Here is a 27,549-nt window from a genome sequence, read left to right as displayed (position 1 = left end):
TTATGCTCCATCAGTCACATCTTTGCCATCAGTCACAGCCTTTTCTTCTTCTCTGGGCATTGTGACATTTGTATTTGGGTTTGGTCGGTATAAAGCTGCAGCATTGGCTCAAAACTGACTTAGAAGGAAGAGTGACACTTATTTTATTTCCAATATCATCTCCTACAAGCACCTACATTTTCCTTAAAGGCATCATCCAATCTTTCTTGGGATACTGTGGAAGCTCCTTCACTAGGAACCACCACTGGCTGGGATTTGCAAGATGCTAGGAGTTGTTCCAAATGAGGAGTGACAAGATCACAGCACAACATAAAGATGTCAAAGGAAAACAGGACTAGGTTTCCAATAAAAAAAATTTTTTAGGCTGTTTCGTGTTTCTAAATGTTGCAATATAAGGCAGACTTGGTAAAATCATTAAATACAATAGGAAAGGGAGTTTTGTTATACAGTACCTCTTCTATATAAATCATTACATAATTGTTATACTGATTCTTTTTTATGGAAATGAGATGATGTGGTGGTTAGACTAGTGGATCCCTTACTTATTTCCCTATACAGAATACAAGTATCACTTAAAAGGGCTGGCAAAGAATAACAAATCAATTGCTTATAGACAATCCCCTTTAACTCAGTCCTCTACCACACTCTTCTCTTGTGTCATAAGTTTGCTGGCTAACGCCTCATCATCTAAAGATTTGAGAAGGAAAAACAGAGTTGTTAAGGGATGTACCAATCACCTTCTCAGGCAGGGAAGAGTGCACAGAACTCATAAGTAACACAGGAAAATAAATTATACTGGCCTTTTTATCAATAATGCTGTAAATCTCTCTCTCTCTCTCTCTCTGTCTCTGTGTCATACACACCAGAAAAAAACAACCAATTATGTATTTTGTTTATAGGTGTTCCAGCTTTGTGCATTTCAACTGGGTTGCATTAGTCTGTTAAACTACCATTTTGGGGGGATGTGCTACTTCATTTACTGTATCTTTACACTCTACCTCAGTTAAAATGATAGTGAGTTTAATGAAAATATATTCATCTGAATAAAGGAGAGGGATTAGAGAAAGAACATGCAGATAGAAAGTGCAGGCCCATTGATGCACTCACTCAAGATTAAAGGTAAAGTATTAGAATATATTATTATGAATGTACCTCTCACGATTTCCTTCTGTAATATGAAACAAGCGATTAGCACCTCCATCAGCACAAGCTCTTAGAACAGCTGAAAATAAAGAAATAGGTTGTCAAAATACTGCCACTGTAAACAAATAATCTTATATTTATTTACTTCTAGACATGTCTGTGATGATCATCACATTAGTGACTGAGAACCGTACCAACATCAGTGGACTAAGCTTCACAACAATTTTGTATGGTAAAAATCTATTATTAGAAGCATTATCCCAGTTATGGTATGGGAAACTGAGGTACAGAGATTGATGTGAGACTTTGGGTAAATCAATTATGTCCATGGCAGAATAGGGAATAAACTCCAGATCTCTTTGGCTCTCAATCCTGCATCTCAACCACAAGACCATCCTTCACCTCTTCCCTTCTTAGGCTTTAAGACTTCTTATGTCTACACACAAGTTTGCACCAGTTTAATTAAACTAGTTTTGTTAAACCACTGCAACCCTCCATGTGAACACAATTCTGGCTACACAATGATAATGAAGTAGGCAACTAATTCTTGTACTGTTCCACACGTGGTTTGACTCAATTGGTATTACATGGGTGGATTAGCGTTAGATATGAAATCTTTAGCTAGCCTGGTACAGAAGAATCAAAATCACAATCAATTAGTTGTCATCATTAGGTCACTAATTGATTTAACTAACAAGCACAGATGTGAGGCTTTATTTTGATCCTGTAGTTGGTTATATTTTTACCTTATACTTTATAAGAGGGATATGTATCCCAACTGTATCATTATGAAATACTACAAATACCTATACATTATTCATAAGCAATCCTACTTATACCCACTAGGCATACAGCCTTCGCTCACACAGGGCTTTAAAAGATTACATGCTATTAAAAAAGTAAAGACTATCTTCTATTACTTACACTCAGATATGTACAAGCCTCTTAACAGCAATATTCAGGATAAAAGAAGCCCTTAGAACTACACAGGGTCAGATCATTCTCTCCGTTTCCATGAGTAGAGGACAACTCCGATCTCATGATCTGGGGTGAGATGTGTGAAGGCTGGGGATGGGGGAACATCCTTCTCCCTTCCTGTAGACTCCAAAGAAACTTTGCAAGTGGGGTACTTTGCAAGATTTTGGAGGAAGCGCACTGAATAATAGGAGATGAGCCACTTTCTGCTGTACTGGCTCCTGCTAACCCCATGGACTTCAATATGAAAATCCAATTATGAGTTAAATGCCACTCCTTCTTGCATCCCTTTTGCAGTTCTTACAATCAACCAATGCAGCCCACGCCAAAGAGGCAGCATGGGCCAGTGGATAAGGCACCAGACTAGGTTCTATTCCTGGCTTAGCCACAGACTTCATGTGTGATCTTGAGTAAGACGATTACCCTTTCTTTGTGTGTGTCTCCTCTCACCCTGTGTCTGTTTTATCTATTTAGATTGTAAACTCTTTGAGGTAGGGAGTGTCTAACAAGATGTCTTCATGATGCTTTGACAATTAAACTCCAATCTCAGCTGATGCCTCTAGGTGACAGTGGAATAGAAATAATAAATAATAAAAGCATGGACACTTCTGCCTCTGGGCATATACTTCCCTGCAGCTCACTAGTATCTGCAGAATTATGTGACACAGCACTAGACCCCTCCATGTCTCCCCAAATATTCCCACCTGAGGGGCAGTCTCTTGGAAACTTTTCAGTGTCAACCTGTGTAACATTAATGGGTTTTTTTTTTAACTCAGGAATTAAACACAAAACAAGCTCAGTGCTTGAAAAAGCTAGCTGAAGAACAGAAATTCCAGCATATGCATTCATACTGACACCCACATTGGCCATCAGTAGGGTTGGAACCTTTAAATCCACCCAACAGATCTTTGCCACTTGATCTAACAAAATACATGACCCATGATAGTAATAGTAGACTGGCATTCTCTATGTGAGCCAGCTGGAGAGTGGGAAGAGAATTAGACACATACATTTTCAGGGGTGCTGGAACAATTTGTATAATGGGGGTGCTGAGAGACATTGAACCAAACTGTAAACCTTGTATATGAAGGAAACCACTTCAAGCCAGAGGGTGCAGCACCTGAGTACATTTTGCTAGTGGGGTTAAGACAGGTATTGACAGAGGAATGGCAAGTATCAGGAATTTGGAGTTCCATTCCAGATTTTGAGCTCTAGTGGTCACAGACACTTTTGCCACTTTCCCCAAACCCCAGCCCCTTCTGCCCATAACTCCTCCAGTCTGTTCTAGTGCAAATCCTGCCCCCCACCACAGCAGCTCATCACAATCCCCGTATCACAGGCCACATCTACACTATAAACTTACATCAGTATAACTACATCACGCAGGGATGTGAAAAATCCACACCCCTGAGCGACACAGTTATACCAACCTAATCCGCACTGTAGGCAGCACAATGTCAACAGGAGGGCTTTTCCCATCAGCATAGCTACTGCCACTCCGGGAGGTGGATTAACTAAGCTGACGGGAGCAGCTCTCCTGTTGATGAAGTATTGTCTTCACTGAAGTGCTACAGAAACTCAGCTGCACTGGGACAGCTGCGCCGCTGCACCACTTTAAACGTAGACCTGCCCACAGTCTCACAGTCTCTTCACCTTCACCATGACCAGTCTCCACCCCCTGAGGTTCTTCTTCTGAGTCCCAGTCTTCCACCCCGGGACACTGTATTCCACCACTCTGGTTCTCAGTCACAGCCTCCCTCCCTGGGATCCCTGCATGGCCTGTTGCATTCCCCACGCCCACTACCTGAGTTCCTTGCCCCAATCTCCTGCAACCCGCAGGCTCCTTGTTCAATCTCAGTCTCTCTCTGACCAGCTCCTCCTCACACTGGTGCCCAGGCCCAACAGATTTGATCCCAACAAGACAGCAGGCATTCTTATTAGCAGGTCAAACAGTCAGAAGACCTGATAAAGGTCGTTGCTGTTCTCTGAAATTGAGAAGTCTGTCTGCAGTTTGTGATACAGGAATGTTATCAGGTTCCTAACTGCTACTGAATAATCAGATAGCAGGAATGGCACAGTATACATCTTGTCACCTGCATTTGGCCGGAAGGTTGTAACCTTTTCTCTCAAATTAAGGTATCACTACAGTTACCCCTTGCCCTTGTTACCTTGAGATTGGATTACTGTAATTTACTTTTACACAGGGATATTTGTAAAGATCGTGTCAGCTAGTCCACAATTGGGAAGCTTCAGCTAGTAAACAATTTGGCAGTCTATTCAACTAGCAGTGCTTCTTACAGGGAGAGCACATAGCCCCTGTGTTATATGATCTACACTAGCCATCAACTTGTTTGAGAGCCCATAACAATCCTGTCATCTCTAAGACTAGCAATGTTTGGAATCTGGCTCAGAGCCAGGTTATCTCTCCTCTTGGGATCCCACAGCACTAGGTCAGCTGTGACATTTGTCCTAGCTATAACCACAAGAGGCCTGCAGTGAAGGCACTCTCAGTGAATGACCCATGGATTTGCAACCTGCTTCTCTCCTCAGTCCAATAGAACCCCAAGTCTGTTATCTTTCTGGGCATGCTACAATGTCCATCTCTTTTCCCAGGGCTTAAAAAAGTGGATGGGTTAGAATTTATGGAGATGTTTATACAGGTAAGTGAGAGGGAAGAATCCATTACTAGTCTCTGGTTTATTTTGAAGTGGCTGATATCCTCAGCAGTTGTAAAGAGAAATAGCTGCATGACTTCATTGGAGATACAACTATTTACACCAGCTAGTCATCTGGCCCATTGTTTTTGAATATGGATGGACCCAAAAAACAAACCAAAATCAAGAGGAGCTAAAATAAATTAACTCTCATTTGGTCTGGTAATTACTGTCGTGATTCTAATGAAGACCTAAAGCTCAACATTCTTTCCCTCTCATATGCCACTCATACAGGGCGACTATTTGATATATCAGATTAAAATAGTTGCCTTATGTAGCTGGAGTTCAAAGAGCTTCCCCTCCCATATTATTCTTGACACTTCAGAAGTGCTGTAAAGTTATTTAGAAAGCTATTTACAAGGTGCTGATCCTTTACCTGCAAGTTAATGACTTACACTGGTATGGACCAAAGCCCCAGGTGCTTAGGTAACTAGCAGGTAATTAACTGTTGGGCAAAAAGTCAATAACTCAGTATGTTTACAGATATGGACCAAATCTTGCTTGATAAAAAGTAATTATATGTATTAGCTATAAGAACACGTGACACTATTATCCAGATGAGCTTAAGCAGACAGTTGGCAATCTTGACCTTACAGTTCAGATGGAAAAACTCTCTATGAAAAGATAATACAAGAAAATTAGAAGCTTATTTTATACAGTGCCTTTTATATTCAAGATGAAAGTGCTTTACAAATAGTAGCTGGTCACGGCTTAGTGCAGCAACTGGGTACGCAAATATAGCAAGTTCTAGGCATTCAGCAGCAGCTCACCCAAAATCATGAATTATTATTATTACTTATTTGCATTACAGCAATGCCTAAAGGCACATAGCAAGAGAAAGCCCTTGCCCCAAAGAGCCTGCAATCTAGATAGACAAGACAGACAAAAGATAAGGTGAAAGAGGCAGAGAAAGAACAAGTGCGCCCAAGGTCACTGCAGAGCTGGGAACAGAACCCATATCTGTTGTGGGCAAAGAAGCTGAGATTTTTTGAGATAAGGAGCACCAGCCAAAATATGGACGTTATCCCGTTCTGTTTAACATCTACCTACATAGCCCTTAGACACAGTTTAAATATTTAATCTGAAAGATATCTCTAGCAGTGAAGCACTGTGGTCTGGACAACATCCCAGTGAAGACAGAGTCAAAGAACACAGCAGACATTTTGATAGGCCTCTTACAAGAGATACAGGAAGAAGGAAAATATTGTCCTATGGTGAAGCTGCCAAAGAAAGGAGACCACAATCAGTGTAAAAACTGGAGGGGCATTCAACTGGTGTCCATCCCAGTGAAAATACTAAATACTGAAAATACTAAAGAAGGCAGTAGATTCAAGGCTAAGGCAAGAATAGGCAGAGTTCAGACTGAAGAAATCATACATAGATCAGATAGTAACCCTACACATAACAGAACTATCAATGGAATGACAGTCAGCACTATATATGAATTTCATAGATTTCCAAAAGCCTTTGGCACAGTGGCTAGAACTGTCTTATGGAAGTTGCTACACCATTATGGAATGCCCCAGAAGTTTATTAATATTATCCAGAGCTTCTATTAAAATATTAAATGCCAAGTAATACATTACAGTGAACTGACTAAGACATTCAAGGTAATCACCGATATCTGACAGGGATGTCTTTTGTCACCCATGAACTTTGTACTGGTCATGGATTGGGGAATAAGAAAGACCACAGAACCACCAAGGGATTTACAATGGATTTTCACACAGACACTAGAAGACCGTGACTTTGTTGACAACATCAACCTACAGTCTTTTGCCCAAAGAAATATGCAAGCTAAAATAAATAATTAATGATCTCCAGACCTGTGCATAGTTAGTAGGGCTAAACATCAACAATGAGGAAACAAAAACTATGAGAATTACAGAACAAAGAACACCTGCAACTCTTTCTGGGACTGACATAGAAGAGGTTCGACACTTTACATATCTTGTCAGCATTGTAAGCAAAACTGATGGAACAGACAAAGATATTAGGGACAGAATAGTAAAAGCCAGACATGCTTTTACAAACTGTGATAGGGTGTCCACCCCATGCAGTATTGACCAGGGTTAAGGTGGCCAGGCAGGCTAATTAACTGCCCAGGCTGCATCTGGAGAAGAAGCCAGGGAGCAGAGAACTAAATGATTGCAAGCAGGCCCACCTATGCAGGAACAGGAGGGGCCTATAAAGCCAGGTGGAGGACCACAGACTAGGACTGTGGAGCAAGGCAGGCAGCAGTCACTCCCTGGAAAGAGGGAGGAGTGTTCTTTGATCTGGTGCACCCCGAGAGAGCAGGGAAACCAGGTGTGGTGGGCAGCAGTCCAGGGAAGGAGCAGTGAAGGCACAGCGAGGAAGCCCAGACATGCTGAGCTGTGGGTCCCTGGACTCGAACCCAGAGTAGAGGGCAGGCCAGGATTTCCCTGCCGGACACAGAGAGAGTGATTGCAGGGCAGAGATTGGGAAGACTGCCTGGGACTGCTGATGAATTGAATCCCAGAAAGGGAAACACTGAATGACCTAGCTGGAGAGCTAAGTCACAAAGAGGATGCTGTGGGTCCTGGAGCAAGAGGAACTGCCAACCAAAGTTAGAGTGATGGTGTGCAAACTGTGGACAGAGGCATTGGCCTCAAGAACTAATCCCCAGAGTGACCAGGAGGAGATGCTAGCCCAGCAGTCAAGGAGGACCCCATGACACAACCCTAAAGTCGATCTGCAGGAACAGAAACCTCACATATTCTAAGGAGCCATTCAAGGTAGAGTGGCCCGTTAACACCTCTACAGTCATAGGACAAAAAGAGGGGGTTAGTGGGTTACAGGTTGTTGCAATAAATCATAAATCCAGTGTCTTTATAAAGACCCTGAATTTTAGCGTCTAGCAGAGTTATGAATTTAAGCTCCTAGGCTCGTCTTTTGAAAGTGTTGAGGATGAGGACTCATAGGTCAAGATATACAGTGATCGCTTTGTGAAAACACTTTTTTTTTTTTTGGTGCTGTATCATGGACTTGAACAGAGACACTGTTGCAGATGCTTATAATTCCTCAAGATTAGGACCTTAAAGTTTGAAACTCTCATTGTAGTAAGAATTCCTCAACTCTGCCAATGAATGGCCCTCAAGATTTAAGTCAAAACCTCAGTTCTCATGGTGCTCCAGAGACTCATTAGGTAACTTATTGGAAAGAATATGACAAGGTCTTTGAGGAATGATCTTTGTTAACGGTGTCTCTTCTCAGAAGAATTAGTAAACTGTACCACTTGATAATTGAAATCTGGAGGCCCATTGTACGATCATCAGTGAGTTTGCTACAGACACTTCTAGCTATTAAAAAGATCAAAATCGCAAAGCATTAAGAGGCATTACATCCTAAGGTGTACAAATACATAACATTCTGTGACCATGGCAGGCAACAGAACCACAGGTCAAATGAAACCACAAGGACAAAAAGTAATGCAGCTTATAGAAGAAAGGCAAAGAGCCTAGAGATCGTAACGCTGGGTGTTTAACAATATTGCACATTCATGTGGGAAAAGAAGATTTTGTACATGTACAGCATGTTCCGCTGCGATGTGCTGAACCAAAGGTAAGATAAAAGCACATAAGATAAACTGAACATCTTTTCTTAATACAACAAGCCCAGGAAGACAAACATAACTGCAATCATGTCTTGCAACTGCAATACTATGTATTCCATTCTCTTACAAGAAGGGCCTTTTGAAGATGAAATAAACAAATATAATTGTCTCACATACAAGTTGACCCTATCTCCTCATATTGCCCCACAACAAAAGCTGTATGTGTATGATATATTAGTGCCTGATCCAAAACCTACTGAAGTCAATGAGAGTCTTTCCACTGATTTCAATTGACTTTTTCCAAGCAGAGCTTTTCACATCTGTCTCATATATTGATTTGGTAACCTATTGGTTACACATAAGACAACACTACCTAATTAGTGACTTGAAACTGTGGCATTTATAGGTGAAACTATATGGTAGAAATGCACAGAATTGCTCAGATTGTTTGCTACTACATATAACTCACAAGTTCTTTGACTCATTAAAGTAATAATGCTAGTGATCAAGCGCAATGGAAGGCCGTAGAATTGTGCATTTATGTTTTCTGCACGTTTTTCCTTAGTTGTTCAGAAGTTATGAGACTACATTCACAGAAACCATGGATTTCTTTTGCTCCATCTCTGTATGCAAAGTCCACCTGTATGCTGTAAATCCATGTAATTTTCTGCTCTGCAGCCAGACGTTAATGTAGCTATAAGGCCTACTTTTGACCATTTAAAGTAAGTAGATTTTAAGCTAATTCATCTACAAGTAAAAATGTCTAGTCTTGTCATTGGTATTTAATTGTACAACATCTATCCTTATATTTTCAGTGTTGCACAGGGCTTGAAGTAACCATGATTAAGCATGCCATCTGTGCTCAGGTTACTCTGTGATACCAACAAAAGTAACGAGATATAAGGTTCCTTCCTAAGTAGAAGTTATAGACATGCATTCATATTGTTATAACTCAGTGGGAGCTGAGAGCAGCATCTCATAGGAGCGCTTAGCACTACACAGGATTGAGCTGATAGTTACGACTGTGTCTGCAATTTCATTTACAACTTTGAATATGCCACTTCAGCCTCTGAACAAGTTTTAACAAGTGTTTTAAACAAAATGATGGTTGCTGTTTTTCTTTATGCACTTGTAGAATTTAAAGAGAGTCTTATTAGTTGCAGATGTTTTCTACCAACATATTTCAAATGGGCATTTAAAATAAATTCATATCTGTCAAGTATATGTCATAAGAACTGTAGTTGAAGGTCCACCTCTATATGTGATACATTATGGTGCCTACAGTGAAAGACAACAATGTACTTCTGGTGAGGCAATTCTGGGTTCTCTTGCAAAACTACTGAATTCCTTCTGAAATTATTCCACTTGGAGTTCTGAACTCATTAGATCTCACAGGCAAACCAGAGGCAGGATTGGTCAAGTAAACGGGAGAGACATGAAGGAAAAGTCAAGATGCTGCATAGTTTTGTTAGTGATTTAGTAAATTGCATTCTTCTCTCTGAGTCAACACTGAAACAATGCTCTACTATGATGTTCAGGTAGGGCAGGCAAAACACCGCCTTACATCATTAAAAACTAGAGTTGGTCCAAAACAAACTCCCCCCATGGATATTTGAATGAAAAAAGGTTTTGTTGAAGTTTTCCATGGGAAGTTTTGAGTTTTCACCTGGAAAAAAACCAAAAAAGATATTGCCCAAAAGCTGAAAAAATATCAGCCAAAAACTTTCAACAAAGTGGTGTATACACATATACACACCCACAATTCAAACTCTAGGGGAGGTTTTAAGACCCTGTCAAAGGCAAAATCTTGACATCCTACTAGAATTTGTGAAGCGGAAGGGACTCTAAGGATGAAAGATGCTACAATATGTAAAATAAAATATATTCTTATTCAATTTTTTCCTAATTTTTATTTATATTTTTTTAAGATCACTCATTGTGCATAAGTAGTAAAAAATGTTTATGAACTGACCTGTCAAAATTTTTAAAAGTTTTTCATTTAAATTTTCACAAAAAACACTGTCCTCTACTTCCCCACCCCGCAATCCCTTCATTTTTTTTCACCTCTATTTATATGACAGTCATAAAATCCTCCTTACCCAATTATCCATTCAAAGTTAACAGACATCACATCTTAGGGTACCTCTTCACTGACGGCAGCGAATTTGCCACCATCAGATCGATCTATCTGGATCGATTGAGCAGTCAGTGAAGAGCCGCTCAATCGATCCAGAAGTCGACACGTTAAAACCACCCTCTCAAGTGGCGCAGCGCAGTGAAGATGCCGCGTAGAAGAGGCGTTACGAAGTTGACAGGAGTTACCCAAGCTACTCTGGGTTGCTCACGTAACTCCCGTCGACTGTTGCCGAATTTGAAGGTAAGTGTAGACCTGGCCTCAAGCCTGTGAAGCCTGTTCAGCAAAGCACTCAAGTACATACCTAACTTCAGGCATGAATTGTCCGACTGAAGTAAATGGAACTGGTTACATACTTAAAGCATAAGTAGATTGCTGGGTCCGACCCTAAGTTCCAAACAATCCGTGCTTTAATAGGACAGGCACAACATCTTGAATTGTAACCAGAAAGTAACAGGAAATCAATGGAGATCACGAGTATAATGTTCTCCCTGGGTATGTCTACAGTTGAAGCTAGCGGGTATGATTCCTCGCTTGGGTAGACAGACTCACACTAGCTCGATTCACTAGTGTAGTCATGCTAGCATGGGCAGCAGTGAGTGACATAGGCGAGCTGTGCATAGTACATACCCACAGGGTTCAGACAGGTTGACACTTGGCACGGCTAACCCACGCTGCTGCTTGCCGTTACTTGTGCTGCTGCTGCTGCTATGCTACAGCAGACGCTCATTAATAGCAACATGTCGGTACCCTTTTGCTATGTTGCTCCTAAGCAGCTGTTGCTGTTATGGGGAGTGTTGACAATTCACAGGAGGGAAAGTGTTCCCAGGGGAAATGTTGCTCATAAGAGGTGGTTGCTCTTACAAGGTGTTGCTGCAAACAAGCATCTACTGTACTATTTTTCGCCATTCTGTTCAATCGTCAGTCAGCCTGCTTGCAGAGAAAAAGGCGTCTCAGAGAAAAGGGGATTTTGGTGACATCTTGTAAATTGCCTTTCCGTGAAGGAAGCCCCCAATGGGCAAGTCTTACCTGGGTAGATATTTCTCTCTCCCCTCTCCCCACCCCTTTCTAATCAGAGTTCTCTGTTCTGAATTTGCATTTGAGACAAAAGGTCTGTCTACATGCACATTTACTTTAGAGAGAGCTGGGAAATCTGCACTGCACTAGCCTATCACGCAGTCAGTGTCCATGTGGACCCCGCTGACGCACTCACAGTTCTACAGTGCACGTTTATCTATCCCGCTTTGAAATGGAACCAAATCAAAGTGCACCAAGGAACTGGTAACGTACATCAGCAGGGTCCACATGGACAGTTAGGCGCAGCAGGCTCATATGGGATAATATTAATATCCCAGCTTGCCGCCACGGTGAACAAAATGTTTGTGTAAACAAGTCCATTAGGATATTTCATTGTGTCTGAGAAAGCGAGGTTTCTGTAAAGCGTAGCAACCAGCTAGTGGGAGCAGCTACCTGCAACACTAACATTTAGCAGAAGCCCTAATGCTAGAGTGATGGTTTGTGTATAAAGGCAATTTACATGATACGATTAAAATCTCTTTTTTACGTGCATGGGGTTTTACAAAGGGACTTCAACCTGAAGCAACCAGATGAAAGAACGCTTTAAAGATTCAAAGAAAACAAAAGAAAAGTTAAAATCAGGATCTCTGAAAATCAAAAGTCAAATGAACATTCATTCGGGGGAAACGTGCTTTTCTTTTTCCTGTATCTATGTAAAGTCTCTTAATCAGGGTTTTCACTGAGTCCTCTCTTAACAAATTGTCATTCATGGGCAAATGGAGGAGATAGTTGAACATAACATTATTGGGTCGTGTCATTTTTCTTAAAATTAATTCCCTTTCTAGGACAGACATCACCCATACTCCCATCTACACACACATAAAAGGATTGGATAAACAAGGACAAAAGATTTCTCTGAGGCTTCCTTCACAGGCAGGACACATGGTTACACGACCATGATTTTCGTGAAGATTATGGCAGCCAACACAAGGTTCAGGGGCAAAGCAGCATCCTGAAAATGCTCTTGACCCTAAGCGAAGCAGAGCAAATCCTATTTTTGCTATAGATATTTTTAGATGTCTTTACTGTGATTTAGGAACAGGAAACAAGGAGGAAAGCTAGCATCATCTGACCAGTCACGTGTCTGCAGAACAACAGCAAGTCCTCCATGTGTCATTGGTGAACCACAGGCCACAGAATGGGAATCACTCATTATTGATAAAGAACCTGGTTAGTTCTGAAGGCAGTGAAACTTCAATGGGTACTGCACCGGTTGATGCCAGGATTGAATTTAATCCTGCATTCACAGTGTTTTTCTCCATTAAGTAGCACTTCAAATACCACTCTCCTTTCATTGATTTCTTAAATACATCCTGCCTCTACACTGAGACTTTATATCCGCTTCACCACAACTTGTATACAGATGTCTTGAACTTGCAGGGAACACATACATCAAATTATAAATTAAAGCTAAAACTACTGAAAGTTTGAGTAGACGGATTTTCTTCTACGTCTATTATCTGATTTTTCAGGTGAAATGGAGATGTTTCTGTGCTGATGGCATTTGTGAAGTTTTAAAATTAGATTGTTTAATAATTCAGTGCAACATGCACTGATTTTAGGTTTTGACTGACTTTTTATTTCTTCATTTCATGTTGTTTTCCATAGCAGCATCATTGATTTCTGACACAATGAAGACAAACAGCTACAAGTATGACGGAATGCTCCCACTATCTGTGATTTTAATTGCCATTCAGGGTTTCCATCAAGCAAACTTTAAAAGCAAACTAACTTCATCCTTAATGGAAAAAAATAAACTCTCAACACTGACAGCATTTATGAAAACATATATGTGAAAGGCAAGATTGTCTATGCACCCACACAGGGGAAGTTCAACACCCTCTTACTCCCTACCTGATCTACTTGTGATGCTCGTTTCAGCATAGATGGGGGAAAGCAGCCACCTCAAATCCACAGCTCTCACTGTCATGGTGTGCAGGGGAGGAATCAGGCACACATGGTGAACGGGGCAGGCTTTGATTCCATATTTGAATATGTTGGTCAACAGAGCTGAGACAGCATGAAGGGGAAAATAATCTGCTACTAGTACAGACCAATAGCACAGTACTTCACTGCTGAAGCAAGCGTCACAATTTCTTCTCTAGTGTGCTCCTAGAGCAGTGTAGCTAGATGTTGTCACAAATCTGCCCACGAGGCTGCCATGAGGGAAATTCAAAACTCTGGTTCCCTAGGTGTTTTAAGTCTGCTGGGGCCTGAATAGAGTCCAGCCACTACCCTGGCTTTGGGGTCCCTAAGCACACTTGTGGGGTACAGACCCTTTGTCTACAACCCCAGCCTGAGAGCTGGGACTTCCTGTCCAGTTGCTTAGCCCCTTGGCTCAGTGCTGATATTTCAGACTCCTCCATGCTTAAACAAGCCCTCCCCTAGAAATCCAACCCCGTGTATGAGTCTACTGGTTTACAGTTTAACTCCCTTTGGAGACTTGTGTTAATTGTAAACCATTTATCACATACTTTGTCCAGAGTCTAACACAATCATAAAAAGCACAAGAGAGTGCAGATCATTTGGAAAACAAATATTCTAAGTGCAATGCCCCTCACTAGCTTATCCTGCCCTCAGGAGACCTTGTAGGGAATAGGAAGGGAAAATCTGGGCTCAGGAAAGCAGGAGAGCCCCATGCCTCATGATGGCCCCTACATGCTGGATTGCTTCTCTGTCCTCTTCAGCTGGGGACAAAATTGCCAAAGACCCCACATAGATCAACTCCTCCCTTTTTTTATAACTTTTAGCCCCAGGGGCCTCCCCAGGTAAGTACCTGGTGGCCTCCCCTAGGTGACTTTGTTGTCAAAGTGACCTCTCCCCTGCTAGATCAGTCTATTGTCTATAGCAGTTATATTTCAATGGTCAAGCCCTTAAATTCAACGAACCTCTTTGTTAGGCATTTGTTCCCTACCATTGTTGGAATTTTCTTCCAACATGAAGCTGAAAGGCAACTAGTCCCCAATTCAAAATGGAGTTTGCAGTCTCACAAAGATACATAAAGAGAGGCATTTGTGATACAGCAGTTTCCATAGTAACACTTCATAATCAGTGGCGCCCACAACCATTTGCACAGTGTGTACCACTGGCATGGGTGCCCAGGGTTCAGGCTGCTGGAAGTAGGGTGAGGACTGGGCAGACCACTCCATTGCCCACTCAGGTTTGGCCCACTTATCTTTTTCATGGAGGACAGGTCCATCAGTGACTATTAACCAAGATGGTTAGGGATGCAACACCATGTCCTGGCTGTCCCTAAGCCTCTGACTGCTAGATGCTGGGATAGGATGACAGGGGATGAATCACTGGATAATTGCCCTGATCTGTTCATTCCTTCTGAAGCATCTGGCACAGGCCACAGTCGGAAGACAGGATGCTGGGCTAAATGGACCATTGGTCTGACTCAGTATGGCCGTTCTTATGTTCTTAACACTGCAGCCCTCATGCACCAAGTCACACCACCAATCACTCAGTTTTGGCCCCACTGCCATGATGAAGGGTTACGGGGCTAAACTTAAGTGGGCGGTTGGGTGACCAGCACTGCTCCTCCATGCCGCTGCTGTGGAGCCGGCTCCTGCACCAGGGCTTTCTCCCAGGGGCTTGCCCGGTTTCTCCACACTTCCAACAACCTGTGTCTCCCCTACTATTCCTGCTGGTCTTGCTCAGTGATAGCCTCAAGACCTGCTACAAGGACGAGGGGCTGCAGTGAGTGCCTGCACAGGAGAGCTAGCCATGGGGAGCCCAGAGGGGTGGATATGAGGGGGTTCAGTTGTGTATACCATGTGAAAAATTGCTGGGGGAGGTTTCCCTGTTCAGAATATCAACCAGAATTCAGAGTTTGCACACATAGATCCTAAATTGTCAAAGATGCCATTCTTCACTCTGGGCTCAAAGTGAACGAACTTACATCCAAACCAAAAAAAAGAAAATGTAAGATGAGTACTCTGATTTCAGACATAGTTTTGTTTTTAAATATTTTTGCCCAATCAATCAATTTGATTTTGTTTTCATTTTCTTACACTGGATTAAACATGGTTTGCAGTTGGTAAACCTGGTCATCATTTTTGGTCACTCACTAACATTTAACAGCATGAAATATATTAACCATGTAACCCTCAGGACCACAGTAAAATGTATGGTTCTCCTTATAACTATAGAATATATTTCCCAACAAGTATCTTATTCTAGAATTCAACTGTAACCCTAAATGGCATCTTTGTTTCACTGATATTTCAAAACAAAAATCAGATATTCCAATTTTCTTAGAAGGAGACTGGAATATTACAGTGTATGAATTCCTGAACAAACCTAACTCAAGTGGCACCTTGTTGAAAAATAATCCAAGATGTCCTGCCTTTCAAGTGAAAGATTTCAGTCTGAAGCTGCCCAGAGACTTACACATGTAAAAGAAAGGGACTACCAAGTCCAACTAGAGATGAAAAAGACCTATTAGAGTAAATCCAATCCCCCAGCCAATGTATAAATTTGCCCCCACAGTATTATTTTGAAATGCTTTGATGAGGTACATTAAAATAATTTGTTAATTTCTTGTATAGATTCCTCCTTCCCGCAGTCTTTACTTAACAAATACATCTTGAATGGATGCCAAAAAAAGTAATTTCTCCTTTCAGATCATGGTTAGCATTCATATTCTCAGTTAGTTTCAGAGCATGAGACTGCACCGCAGGCACACAATGAGTATGTGAAGGCTTAGAGAAAAAAAGAGGGAAACACAGAGAACAAGTGAACAATAAAAGCAAGAGAAAAGGAGCACAGAAATAGGAGAACATAAAATGAGACAGAAATAAAAAAGAAAACTGTTAATTAAGGTGCAGCTTACTCAACATATGTAGCAATAAATAACCCAATTAAAAAGGCTGTTGGTTTCTTTGTTAAAGGATGAAGTTGGCTACTCTGTGGGGTAGAAAGTACACATTCTAAGTTAGCCACAGTTAACAAATACCTAAAGCCTTCCAGTCATGCTACTCAATTGGAGTTACTAGTGTCTGTAATACTGGTAGTAACCAGTATTATTTCCCTTTTCAATGGTTTTGTCCGATCATATTCAACTATGACGCACTTGTTTTTTTCATCTTGACTCTGCTACTTTGGCAATGGGACATTGTCCCAGTTGAATAAATTTCTGACACTAACACTGTACACTAAACAATACTGGGTAAAATTTTCAAAAGTGCCTAAATCACTTAGGAGCCTAAATCCTATTGACTTCCAGTGCAATTCTGGCTCTTCTGAAAACAGGATTTAGAAGTTTAAGAGCTTGTCAACACCTGCTAATCCTAAATAAGGTAGGGTGTGAATTTAAAGCAGATTAACTGTTCCTGATTAACTCCATATGTAAACACTCCTACTATGGAATCACAGTGCCTTACTCCAAATTAGTTTAATTAATTTAAAATAATACATTGTTAAAACATGGATAAAACATTGTTATTTAGGAATAAGAGCATTCATGCATGTAATTAATCAGGAATAACTCCCCTCAAGTCCTAAGTGATGTATACAGTTTTGAAATCTGTACCCATTGATTTGGGGTCAAATTCTGTCTTTAAATTCAGCAAGACTCCACAGAAGTCGATGGAGCTACTCTGGATTTACACCGATGTAACTCAGGGCAAAATATGGCACTTTAAAATTAAGAAAAGTTCAAGGACCAAGTTGAGATCTTGTCTACATTACAAAGCCTTGGTTGATATACCAGCAGAACCCCATAGTAGAGATGGAGCATAAGGCAGTAGAAGTTCTTCTGCTGACATATACCTCCTCCCCAAACATTAACTAACGTTAGCTATTCCAAAAGAAGCACTCTTCTGTCCCCATAATTGCATCTACACTGGACGTTTTGCCAGCATAGCTAAGTGGGCTAAGTGTGATTTTTTTCACTCTTCTAGATGCCATAGCTATTCTGGCAAAAATCTGTAGTGTAGATCCGGCTGAATTATTGACATAATAGGGCATAATACCACTGAAGAAAAATGAGTTACGCTCAGTTAGCCTGGGCTGAATTTGGTCCCCACAATCTAAAATCCTGCAATATAGCATAAGATAAAGTTGGAACTGAGACAATGTTATTGCTGCACATCCTAACTCTCCCACTGCTAGGTTTCCCAGATGTCAAGCTACAGGGCAAGATATTCAGATAGGGTGTATCAGTGTAGCTCCATAACAGATCTCAGGTTAATCATGTTCACAGAATATTGAATCATTTTGCCAAATATTTATCTCAAAAATAAATGCTAATAGAAAGAAAAAGCCAAAATGGAAGTGGAACTTGCTTCAGAGGAAATATCAGAGTCTTTATAATTTTATGAAGACAAGAGTTGACATTTTCATAAGAGAGAACCACCACTAGCAATTGATTTATGGGAAGCTCTGAAAGTTATCTTGAGAGGACAGTGCAGTAAGTTGTCACAAGAAGATAACAAAGCTTACATGGGCAAACAGAATTAGTTACTTAAACAAACTGAAGCTTTGAAAGAATCACAAACTGTAAGCTGGAGGCAAATGACACTTCTTTTCTGAACTCTCTGTTACGAAGAGCAAATACAAAACACTGTTCTCTCTGAACAAATCAATCCTTCACCATCTAGGTTCAAACAACAATACTGTGAATGAGAGCAGCATACCAGCAAGTTCCTAGAACACAGCATTAAAGAAGAAAAAGAAGGTACATCAATCTTAATAAATAACAATGATGAGACTATAAATGATACTCAAGACATATACTTTTAAACAGAGTACTATATAATGAACAAAAAAAATACATACTCTCATTAGTAATTCAAACACTCCCTTCAAAATTCTACTTGAAGGAAGGTCACAAGAAATATCAGAAGTCTTACTGATCAGTTTTCATTTCAGATATTATCAATTGCAAATACATAGCAAGAATGCTGAATTTATTAGTGAATCAGAGTTGTCACTATCAAGAAAGTAACATCTGAATTGAACCTAGTTCAGGAACTCCTGCAGAAGTATCTCTGTTAGCATGGAACAAGTTTCAACAGGGTAAATAGCTATCTAATTGCCACTGTGGGTTCACTGAATCAGTATGTCTGAAAAGGATATATTTGTACCTATGAAATATACACCTATATTACACACACGTGTATATGTACATTCCCTACCTGCATATATGCTTGCCATATCTATACATTTATTCAAAGTATGCCCTTATTATATTTTGAGTTAGTCCTGAAGTTGTAAAAGGGTTCAGAGAACTGTACAACTCACTCCTAACAAATGACATCTCACATCATCTCATCCTTCAGCTCTCCCCAACTGGACACAAACACTCATGAGCACATTTCAGCCACTCAAACCTTTTGACAGAATGATCCAAATCCATTCTAGTTACGGATGTAGGGAAGAGAAATACACATGCCAAGCAAAAGTGGTATGTGTATGATATATTAGTGCCTGATCCAAAGCCTTCTGAAGTCAATGAGAGTCTTCCATTGATTTCAATGGACTTTTTATCAAGCCCCTAATGAGCATCTGAGACCTCCATCTAAAAAATATAGACAATCACAAGGTTAAAACTCCTGTTAGGTTACAATTCTAGTTCAGGTAAATCTAACCTTTTAGAACATTGTCTATTAGGGATAAGCAAAAAGTATAATATTGGGATTGAGGGGTCCTGATATTTGGGTAATATTCAGAAACAGATCCCAACAGTACAATATTTAATCTCAATCCTGTCATAGACACCACCCAGCTTTCATGACTTAGCACGTAGAGCATCTTTAGACTGCTTCATAATTTTGATGTTCTTTTATGGGTGTGATGCAGAAACAAGGAGGTGAAGAGGAAGTGGACTGCCTAGTGACCTAGTTGATACCTTGCCTATATGGTAGGCAATATCAATTTATAGTTTATTTTTATATTGGGCAGCTGCTTCTCCTGTTCCTTGACTTTTCAGGAGGAATGGACCTATTGAGGGAACAAGTGCTGTAGTTCAAAGAAGAAGGGAATCATTGTGGAGGGGTTAGAAACTGGGCAGCCCAAATATTTGGTGACTAAAATGTTTTTGGGAAATATGCAAGCCCTTATACTAGAGAATATTCAGGCTATTCCAGAAATACTTTATTCCGGTTGCCCATCTCTATCTTCAACTGACATAATAATATAAAAATTGCCATACTAGGTCAGATCTGTGGTCCATCTAGCCCAGTATCCTGTCTTCCAATAATGGCCAAACGCCAGATGCTTCCAAAGGAAAGAACAGAACAGGGCAATCATCAAGTGATCCATTCCATGTCGTTCAGACCCAGCATCTGGCTGTCAGAGATGAGGGACACCCAGAGCATGGGGTTGCATTTCTGACCATCTTGGCTAACAGTCATTGATGGACCTATCTTCCATTAACTTATCTAATTCTTTTCTGAACCGAGTTATACTTTTGGCCTTCACAACATCCTCAGGCAACAAGTTTCACAGGTTGACTGTCCGTTGTCTGAAGAAAAATCTTCTTTTTGTTTGTTTTAAATCTGCTACCTGTTAATTTCATTGGGTGACACCTGGTTCTTGAAGAGGTAAATAACACTTCCTTATTCACTTTCTCCAAACCATTCATGATTTTATAGACCTCTATCATATCTGCCATTAGCCATCTCTTTTCTTATCTGATCAGTCCCAGTTTTTTTAATCTTTCCTATGGAAGCTGTTCCATACTTTTTATCATTTTGTTGCCTTTCTTTGTACCTTTTCCATTTCTTAGATGCCTGCACGCAGTATTTAAGATGTGGGCATACCATGGATTTATATAGTGGCATTATGATATTTTCTGTTTCATTATCCATCCCTTTCCTAATGTTTCATAACACTCTGTTCACTTTTTTGACTGCCACAGCACACTGAGGGTATGTCTACACTGCCTTGGTGACAGGCATCGATGCAGCGGCATCAATTGAGCAGGTTTGTGAAGACCCGATCAGTCGATGGGAGAGCGCTCTCCGGTTGACTCAATTATTCCACCTCCCTGAAAAGCGAAAGGCAGCGTGAACGGGAGGGCATCTACTATCAACCCAGTGCCGTGAAGACACCATGGTATGTCAACGTAAGTACATTGACAGGAAAAATGCTTGCATATCTCCTGTCGTCCACCATCGCCAGAGTTGACCAGCCCTCAGTGGATGTTTTCAGAGAACAATCTAGGATGACTCTCAGATCTCTTTCTTGAGAAGTAACAGCTAATTTAGGTCCCATCATTTTGTATATATAGTCAGGATTATGTTTTCCAACATGCATTACTTTGCATTTATCAACACTGAATTGCATCTGTTATTTAGTTGCCCAGTCACCCAGTTTTGTGAGATCCTTTTATGACTCTTCACAGTCAACTTTGGACTTAACTACCTTGAGTAATTTTGTATCATCTGCAAACTTTGACACCTCATTGTTTACCCCTTTTTCCAGATTATTCTCAATACATACTTTCACTGTATAAGTGCTTTCCATTCTAGATCTGTCCCCACTGCTACTGCCATCCTTCAGCTTTCCCTGATGTTTGTTGGAAGAGTCATCATATCCTGTTGAAACAAGTGGTTCAATGGCTGTAAGATGACAGAAGCTCCTGCTCTCCATTTTATGTAGAATAGAATTTGCTGTGATGCTGCTGTGATTGGCAGTCTATTGTACCTCTCAAATTTCCCCCATAATAATAAATCAATAAACTAACCATGGACTTCATATGGGACAAGAATAGCCATGGTCTTGCTCATCAGGTCCCAATTCAGCAGTTCATCTTTATTCAAGACATTCAGGCATGTGCTTTAAATTAGGCACATACTTATGTGCTTTGTTGAATAGGAATGGATTTAAGCATGTGTTAAAATGGTGCTTTGCTGATTTGGAGTCTTATGGAGGAATGGTCGCCTTTTATTACCTGATGTATAGCTGAATTATTTTGCCTTCAACATCAAGTGTTCTCAGACTCACAAATCAAAACTGTTGTTCAATATGGAAGAAAAATATTGCTTTCTCTTCTGGTGCCTTTTCTGCTTTTCTCTATATAGTGGGACCTCCTCATCCATCATTAAGTGAAAACCTATATTTAGTACACCCGGAGCTGTACTATAATATTGCTTCAAGAAACTCACTCCTATTGAAAAAAATTCCCTGTGCATTCTGTTGTCTGAATTGTAACGCAGTACATAATGTAATATAACGTTCTTTGTTCACTTATTAACACTATTCAATAAAAACCCTGTGTAACAACTGTGAATCCTATTATTGTGACTCTTCCCTTTAAACTTTGCTAGCTAATTAATCCTTTTTTAACTTCCATAGAAGTACAGTTTAGAGAGTAGGATGAAAGAATCATTCTAGGTATATAAAATATATCTTTATTTAAATCATCCAGATGCTGGCTAATAAAGAAGCAAATGATTTGCAAACCTTTGGCTATACTAAATACATCATTAAAAAGAGTAGGTAACATGTGAAGACAGGGGTTCTTAAAATATGACTTGAGTCACCATTACTTTGATCCTGTGTCAAACCCCAGTTAATATTTGACATTTTTCATTAAAAGTAGTATGTTCCACCCCTTCATCCCATCCTGGTTTAAATACACAGCACTCGGAAGATGCTTTGGCAAAGGTGTTAAATTATTGAATTATTTAATCTGGATTGTATCTTTCATAGACCCTGACAATTTATTGAACCTGATACTTTAAAAGTTAGTTATTTCCTTTCACCTGCCTCTTGGTTCCTTGTTCTACAGAAATAAGGTTTCATTCCTTTCCCCATGCCTATTTCGCCCCCTTCCACATCCATCCTCACTCTCTTCTGTCCACCTCAAACCACCAACACTTTTGGGCTTCACAGAGACTTTTTCATTTTAGGGATAGCAGTCTGATGTGTTGAACTATATATATCTATCTGTATAAATAAAACACTGGAAAAGCAAAAAGTCACACCTAGGATGAGGCAAGTTCTCCTTCTCATGCACCTGCATTTACCAATCATCTTCCCATTGCCTCCAGTTAGTAGAAGGACACCAAAAGCTACTACTGACTACTACGTAACTGTGAAACTTTGCAACCACAAACTCCTCTTTGGTATGAGTTTTCTTGCTGTAGACCCCTTCATTTTCCTAGGATTATCGAGAAAGGAGGCCAACATCTTATACATTTGATTTGGTCTCATAAGATCGTAAACCCATTGGAACAGCCACTTGTCTTTTTGTTGTATATATGTACAGTGCTTAGCAAAATGGGACTCCCATCACTGACTGGGTACTCTTGAGGTCACTACAAATGCAAACAAACTACAACTAGAGGCGTCTGATCAGTCAAAAATATTTCATAATCTGTCTCCATATACGATGTCATCACATAGAACTTTAAAACATCTTTTTTTTAACCTATTGGACACATGCCAAGCCCAAATCACAGGAAATGGATTTTCTAACTTGCCTTCCTGAGTTTGGATATAGCATGTTTTTGTACATTAGTTTCACTGTACATTCACTGTACATTAGTTTCATTAGTTTCACTGACAAACTGAAAAAGGACCTTCTGTTGCTATCTTTAAAAGCACAAGGCTTTGGCCCCTGGTTGAAATTTTAAGTGGAGCACTAATGGTGGGTTATAAGTTTCAAGCAAAAAGATCAAACTTCCATCTTCATAAAGTTAAAAAGACACCATCGTGATCTCATTTATTCATCTTGTGTGCAGATAAAACTGAACATTATTAACTCACAGTTCAACCTATCAATATTGCCCTGGCAGAGAAAAAGTTTCACAAATTTGGTTTAACAGCTAGTCTTCCAGTCTCAGAAATATTTGTTGCTGTTGCCCTTTTAGGAAAGCAAAATCAATAGACATGAAAAACAAAAGTAGGTTAAACTTCTCTTTATATTATTTATTCTTCCTTTAGCATGCTCCAGTCTGAAGCACATTAAAACCTAGAAACCAGGTAGGTGAGTGTGGTGATATACTTGCTCGGGGCCAAATTCTGAAACCCTTACTCATACTAAGTAAGTTACCCTTTGAGAAGTCGCATTGATTCCAATGAGACTATGTAATAGGAGACACACCTCTTGAGCACCTCCTGCTGCTACATGCAGTATTGCAGGCCTTTTCCTGCTCCTGGCACCTCCCGTAGGGTGTCAACCTCACTTGTCAAGTGTTCAGTGGCTCGGCCCTCTGGCTCCTTCACACAGACACAAATGTTAGATAATGTACCTCTTTGCTACCTTCTGGGATAGCAAAGCGTTCAACAAACTGTCTGTCTGCCCGCACTAGGGTCTTCAGCCTCAATTCTAGGCCCTTTAAATTCAGCTTTTCACTCTGGCTTCTAAACGAGTCGTCCCCCTCTCAGGGCTTAGGCCACTTCACCAGTGAGGGAACCTGGGCCTGCCCACTACTCCAGGTTTCAAACAGCAGCCACCCACTGCTCTCTTCAATGAGTTGCCTCAACTTCCCTGGCCCCTTCCCTTCTGGCCCCTTTATCTTCATCCCTTGCCTTAGGGTTAAAGTTTTCAGGTCCTCTCTCTCAGCTTAAGCAAATACAAACACTTGAGCTCCTGAGGCCAGAGCAGAACATGCTTCCTCGCTCCTCTGGTCCCCACCAGGAATTGACCTGCTAAGGCCATGCAGCTCCTTTTATCTGAACCTGCTAGGTTCTGATTGGCTGCTTCTGTGCAGCCTCTTTAGGCAGACCTGGAGAACCCACTTTCACTGCTCCTTTCCTGGGGCAGGGTGTAGGAGGACTGGCGGGCCAGGAAGGACCCAGTATACCCCATCACAGGCTACTTGAGGAATAAAGTATTATTCAACACGAGTAAAGGTATTGGAATCTGGCCCTTAATGAATAACTACCATACACTGTTCAAATATAGTGTGCCCATAAATCTGGTGACACATCTAAGTTCCACCCATAAAAGCTCCATACCTAATATACTATTTCCTCTTTTCCTCCTGCAGTTTCACCCTGTTATCTCCTCCCTTTGTTATTTCACCTATTCTTGATTCCACATTGACTATCACCAGGCCTTCAGTCTGTCAACACTATAAATGTAGTCAGTCTCTCACTTCCTTTGCACAGCTCACACAAAGCCATGCACTGGTCAGTTTCCCTTCTAACCACTGTAAGGAACTGTCTTCCCCACAGCATCTCCTATCATAGTAATATAAGAATGGCCATACTGGATCAAACCAATGGTCCATCTGGCCCAAAATCCTGTCTTCTGACAGTGGCCAATGCCAGATGCTTCAGTGGGAGTGAACAAAACAGGGTAATTATCAAGTGATTCATCCCCTGTCATCCAGTCCCAGCTTCTGACAGTCAGAGGTTTAGGGACACCCAGAACATGGGATTGCATCCCTGACCATGTTGGTAATAGCCATTGATGGACCTGTCCTCCTTGAATTTATATAATTCTTTTCTGAACCAGTTGTACTTTTGGCTTTCACAACATCCTCTGGCAACAAGTTCCATATGTTCACTGTGCATTGCGTGAAGAACAACTTGCTTTTGTTTAACCTGCTGCCTATTAATTTAATTATTCATATCTCATGAGAAGGGTTAAACAAAACACTTCCTTATTCATTTCTTCCACACCATACATGATTGTATAGACTTCTATCATATCCTCCTTCAATCCTCTCTTTTCTAAGATGAACAGTCCCAGTCTTTTTAATCTCTCTTCATAGGGACACTGTTCCATATCCCTTATCACTTTTGTTGCCCTTCTCTCTATACTTTTTCCAATTCTAATGTATCTTTCTTGAGGTGGGATGACCAGAACTGCATGCAGAATTCAAGATATCATGGATTTATATGGTTGCATTATGATACTTTGTCTTATCATCGATCCCTTTCCTAATGTTTCCTAACATTCTGTTAAAAAAAAAAAAAAAAAAAAAAGGTTAATTGCTGCTGCACACTGAGCAGATGTTTTCAGGGAACTGTCCATGATGATTCCAAGATCTCTTTCTTCAGTGGTAACAGCTAATTTAGGCTTCATAATTTTATATGTATAGCTGAGATTATGTTTTACAATGTGCATTACTTTGCATTTATCAACACTGAATTTTATCTGTCATTTTCTTGCATTTTCACCCAGTTTTGTGAGAGCCTCCTGTAATTTTTCACAGTCAGTTTTGGACTTAACTATCTTGAGTAATTTTGTACAGTCTGCAAACTTTTGCCACCTCACTGTTTACTCCTTTTTCCAGATCATTTAAGAACATGATGAACAGCACAGCCCCGTACAGATCCTTGGGTGACCCTGCTATTTACCCCCTCTCCACTGTGAAAACTGACCATTTATTCCTCCCTTTGCTTCCTATCTCTTAACCAATTATCAATTGATGAGAGGACCTATCCTCTTATCCCATGGCTGATTACTTTGCTTAAAAGATTTTGGTGAAGGACTTGTGAAAGGCTTTCTGAAAGTCCAAGTACACTAGATCCACTGGATCATCCTTGTCTGCATGTTTGCTGATACCCTCAAAAAATGCTAATAGATTGGTGAGGCATAATTTGCCTTTACAAAAGCCATGTTGACTTTTCCCTCAACAAATCGTGTTCATATATGTGCCTGATAATTCTGTTCTTTACCACAGTTTCAACCAATCTGCCTGATATTGAAGTTAGGTAGAGACCTGTAATTGCCAGGATTGCCTCTGGAGCCTTTTAAAAAAAAAAACATCACAGTAGCTATCTGCCAGTCATCCGATACAGAGGCTGATTTAAGCAGTAGGTTACATACCACAGTTAGCAGTTCCACAATTTCATATTTGAGTTCCTTCAGAACTCTTGGGTGAATAACATCTGGTCCTGGTGATTTACTGCTGCTTAATTTATCCATTTGTTCCAAAACTTCCTCTACTGACACCTCAATCTGGGACAGTTCCTCAGATATTCACCTTAAAAGAATGACTCATGGTTGAAAATCTCCCTCGCATCCTCCACAGTGAAGACCAATGCAAATAATTTATTTAGCTTTTTCGCATGATCTTGTCTTCCTTTAGCATCTCAATCATTCAGTGACCCACTGATTTTTTGGCAGGCTTCCTGCTTCTTTTATACATAATGTATTTGCTGTTAGTTTTGCTGTCTTGGGTCTGTTTTATCAAAGAGAATGATTTTACTTCTAATTTGCTGTGAAAACTTAAAAATGTGAGTGACAGTGATCAGAAAATGTACCCACAGGAAGATCCCCATCAATTCTCTGAGCATGGATATATTTTACACACAAATCCAGAAAAATGTGTTACAGGAACTGGTGTAGTAGGCAAGAAAAAACATCATAAAAGAAAACTGCCACACCATTTCTATGAAGTGCTGTTATGGTCATGCTGGTTCTAGGATAGTAAAGAGACTAGGTGGGTGAGGTAAAATCTTTTGTTGGACCAATTTCTGTTGGTGAGAGAGACAATCTTTCGAGCTTATACAGAGCTCTTCTTCATATCTAGAAATTGTACTCCAAACAGATTGTTTAGCATAAGTAGCTAACACATAATTCTAGGGATCATTTCTAGCAATTTTCAGTAACACTATTTAACGATCCATCATATATATAAGCAATAATAAGAGTAGAAGGTGAGTAATTTATGGGCAGGCAGCCTCCCCCGTCCACCTAAATGTGGAGAGGCCCCAGGGAAGGGATCATCTGAAAGGCTCCTTCTGACATCACATGTCTGATCTGTTCCTAGGGAGCTCCACAGGATTGCATTGCTATTACTACCTCTGCTGTAGGGTGGGACCATGGTCGCTGGAGAGGGGCCACACACAGAATGCTCAATCAGGGCAAACTGCAAAGAATGGATCAGACAATCCCCTAACCGGTGGTCCTTTCTATAATTAGATTTATCAAACCAATAACAAAACAGCTTCTGCAATATCTTACTGGTTACCAAGAAGCCCCAAAATACAGTTTCCCTTAATCAGTCCAGCTCTGGGCA

General features: G+C 40.5%; 1 protein-coding gene across 8 annotated transcripts in view; it reads right to left on the bottom strand.

The window, feature by feature from the left end:
- TPK1 (thiamin pyrophosphokinase 1) overlaps positions 1 to 27,549 on the bottom strand; it is a 448,492-nt gene that overhangs the window by 252,838 nt on the left and 168,105 nt on the right. For all 8 annotated transcript variants that reach the window (XM_067550355.1, XM_067550351.1, XM_067550354.1 and 5 more), the window contains one exon: positions 1,153 to 1,222. In XM_067550355.1, the coding sequence (XP_067406456.1) occupies positions 1,153 to 1,222 (70 nt within the window). The remainder of the gene's footprint in view (positions 1 to 1,152; positions 1,223 to 27,549) is intronic.

Source organism: Emydura macquarii, unplaced genomic scaffold (genome assembly GCF_026122565.2).
Source record: "Emydura macquarii macquarii isolate MOO-44397 ecotype Brisbane River unplaced genomic scaffold, CSIRO-AGI_Emac_v2 contig_1263, whole genome shotgun sequence".
NCBI classification, from domain to species: domain Eukaryota; kingdom Metazoa; phylum Chordata; order Testudines; family Chelidae; genus Emydura; species Emydura macquarii.
The sequence above is the reverse complement of the archived record's forward strand: the minus strand, read 5'-3'. Positions and strand labels throughout refer to the sequence as shown.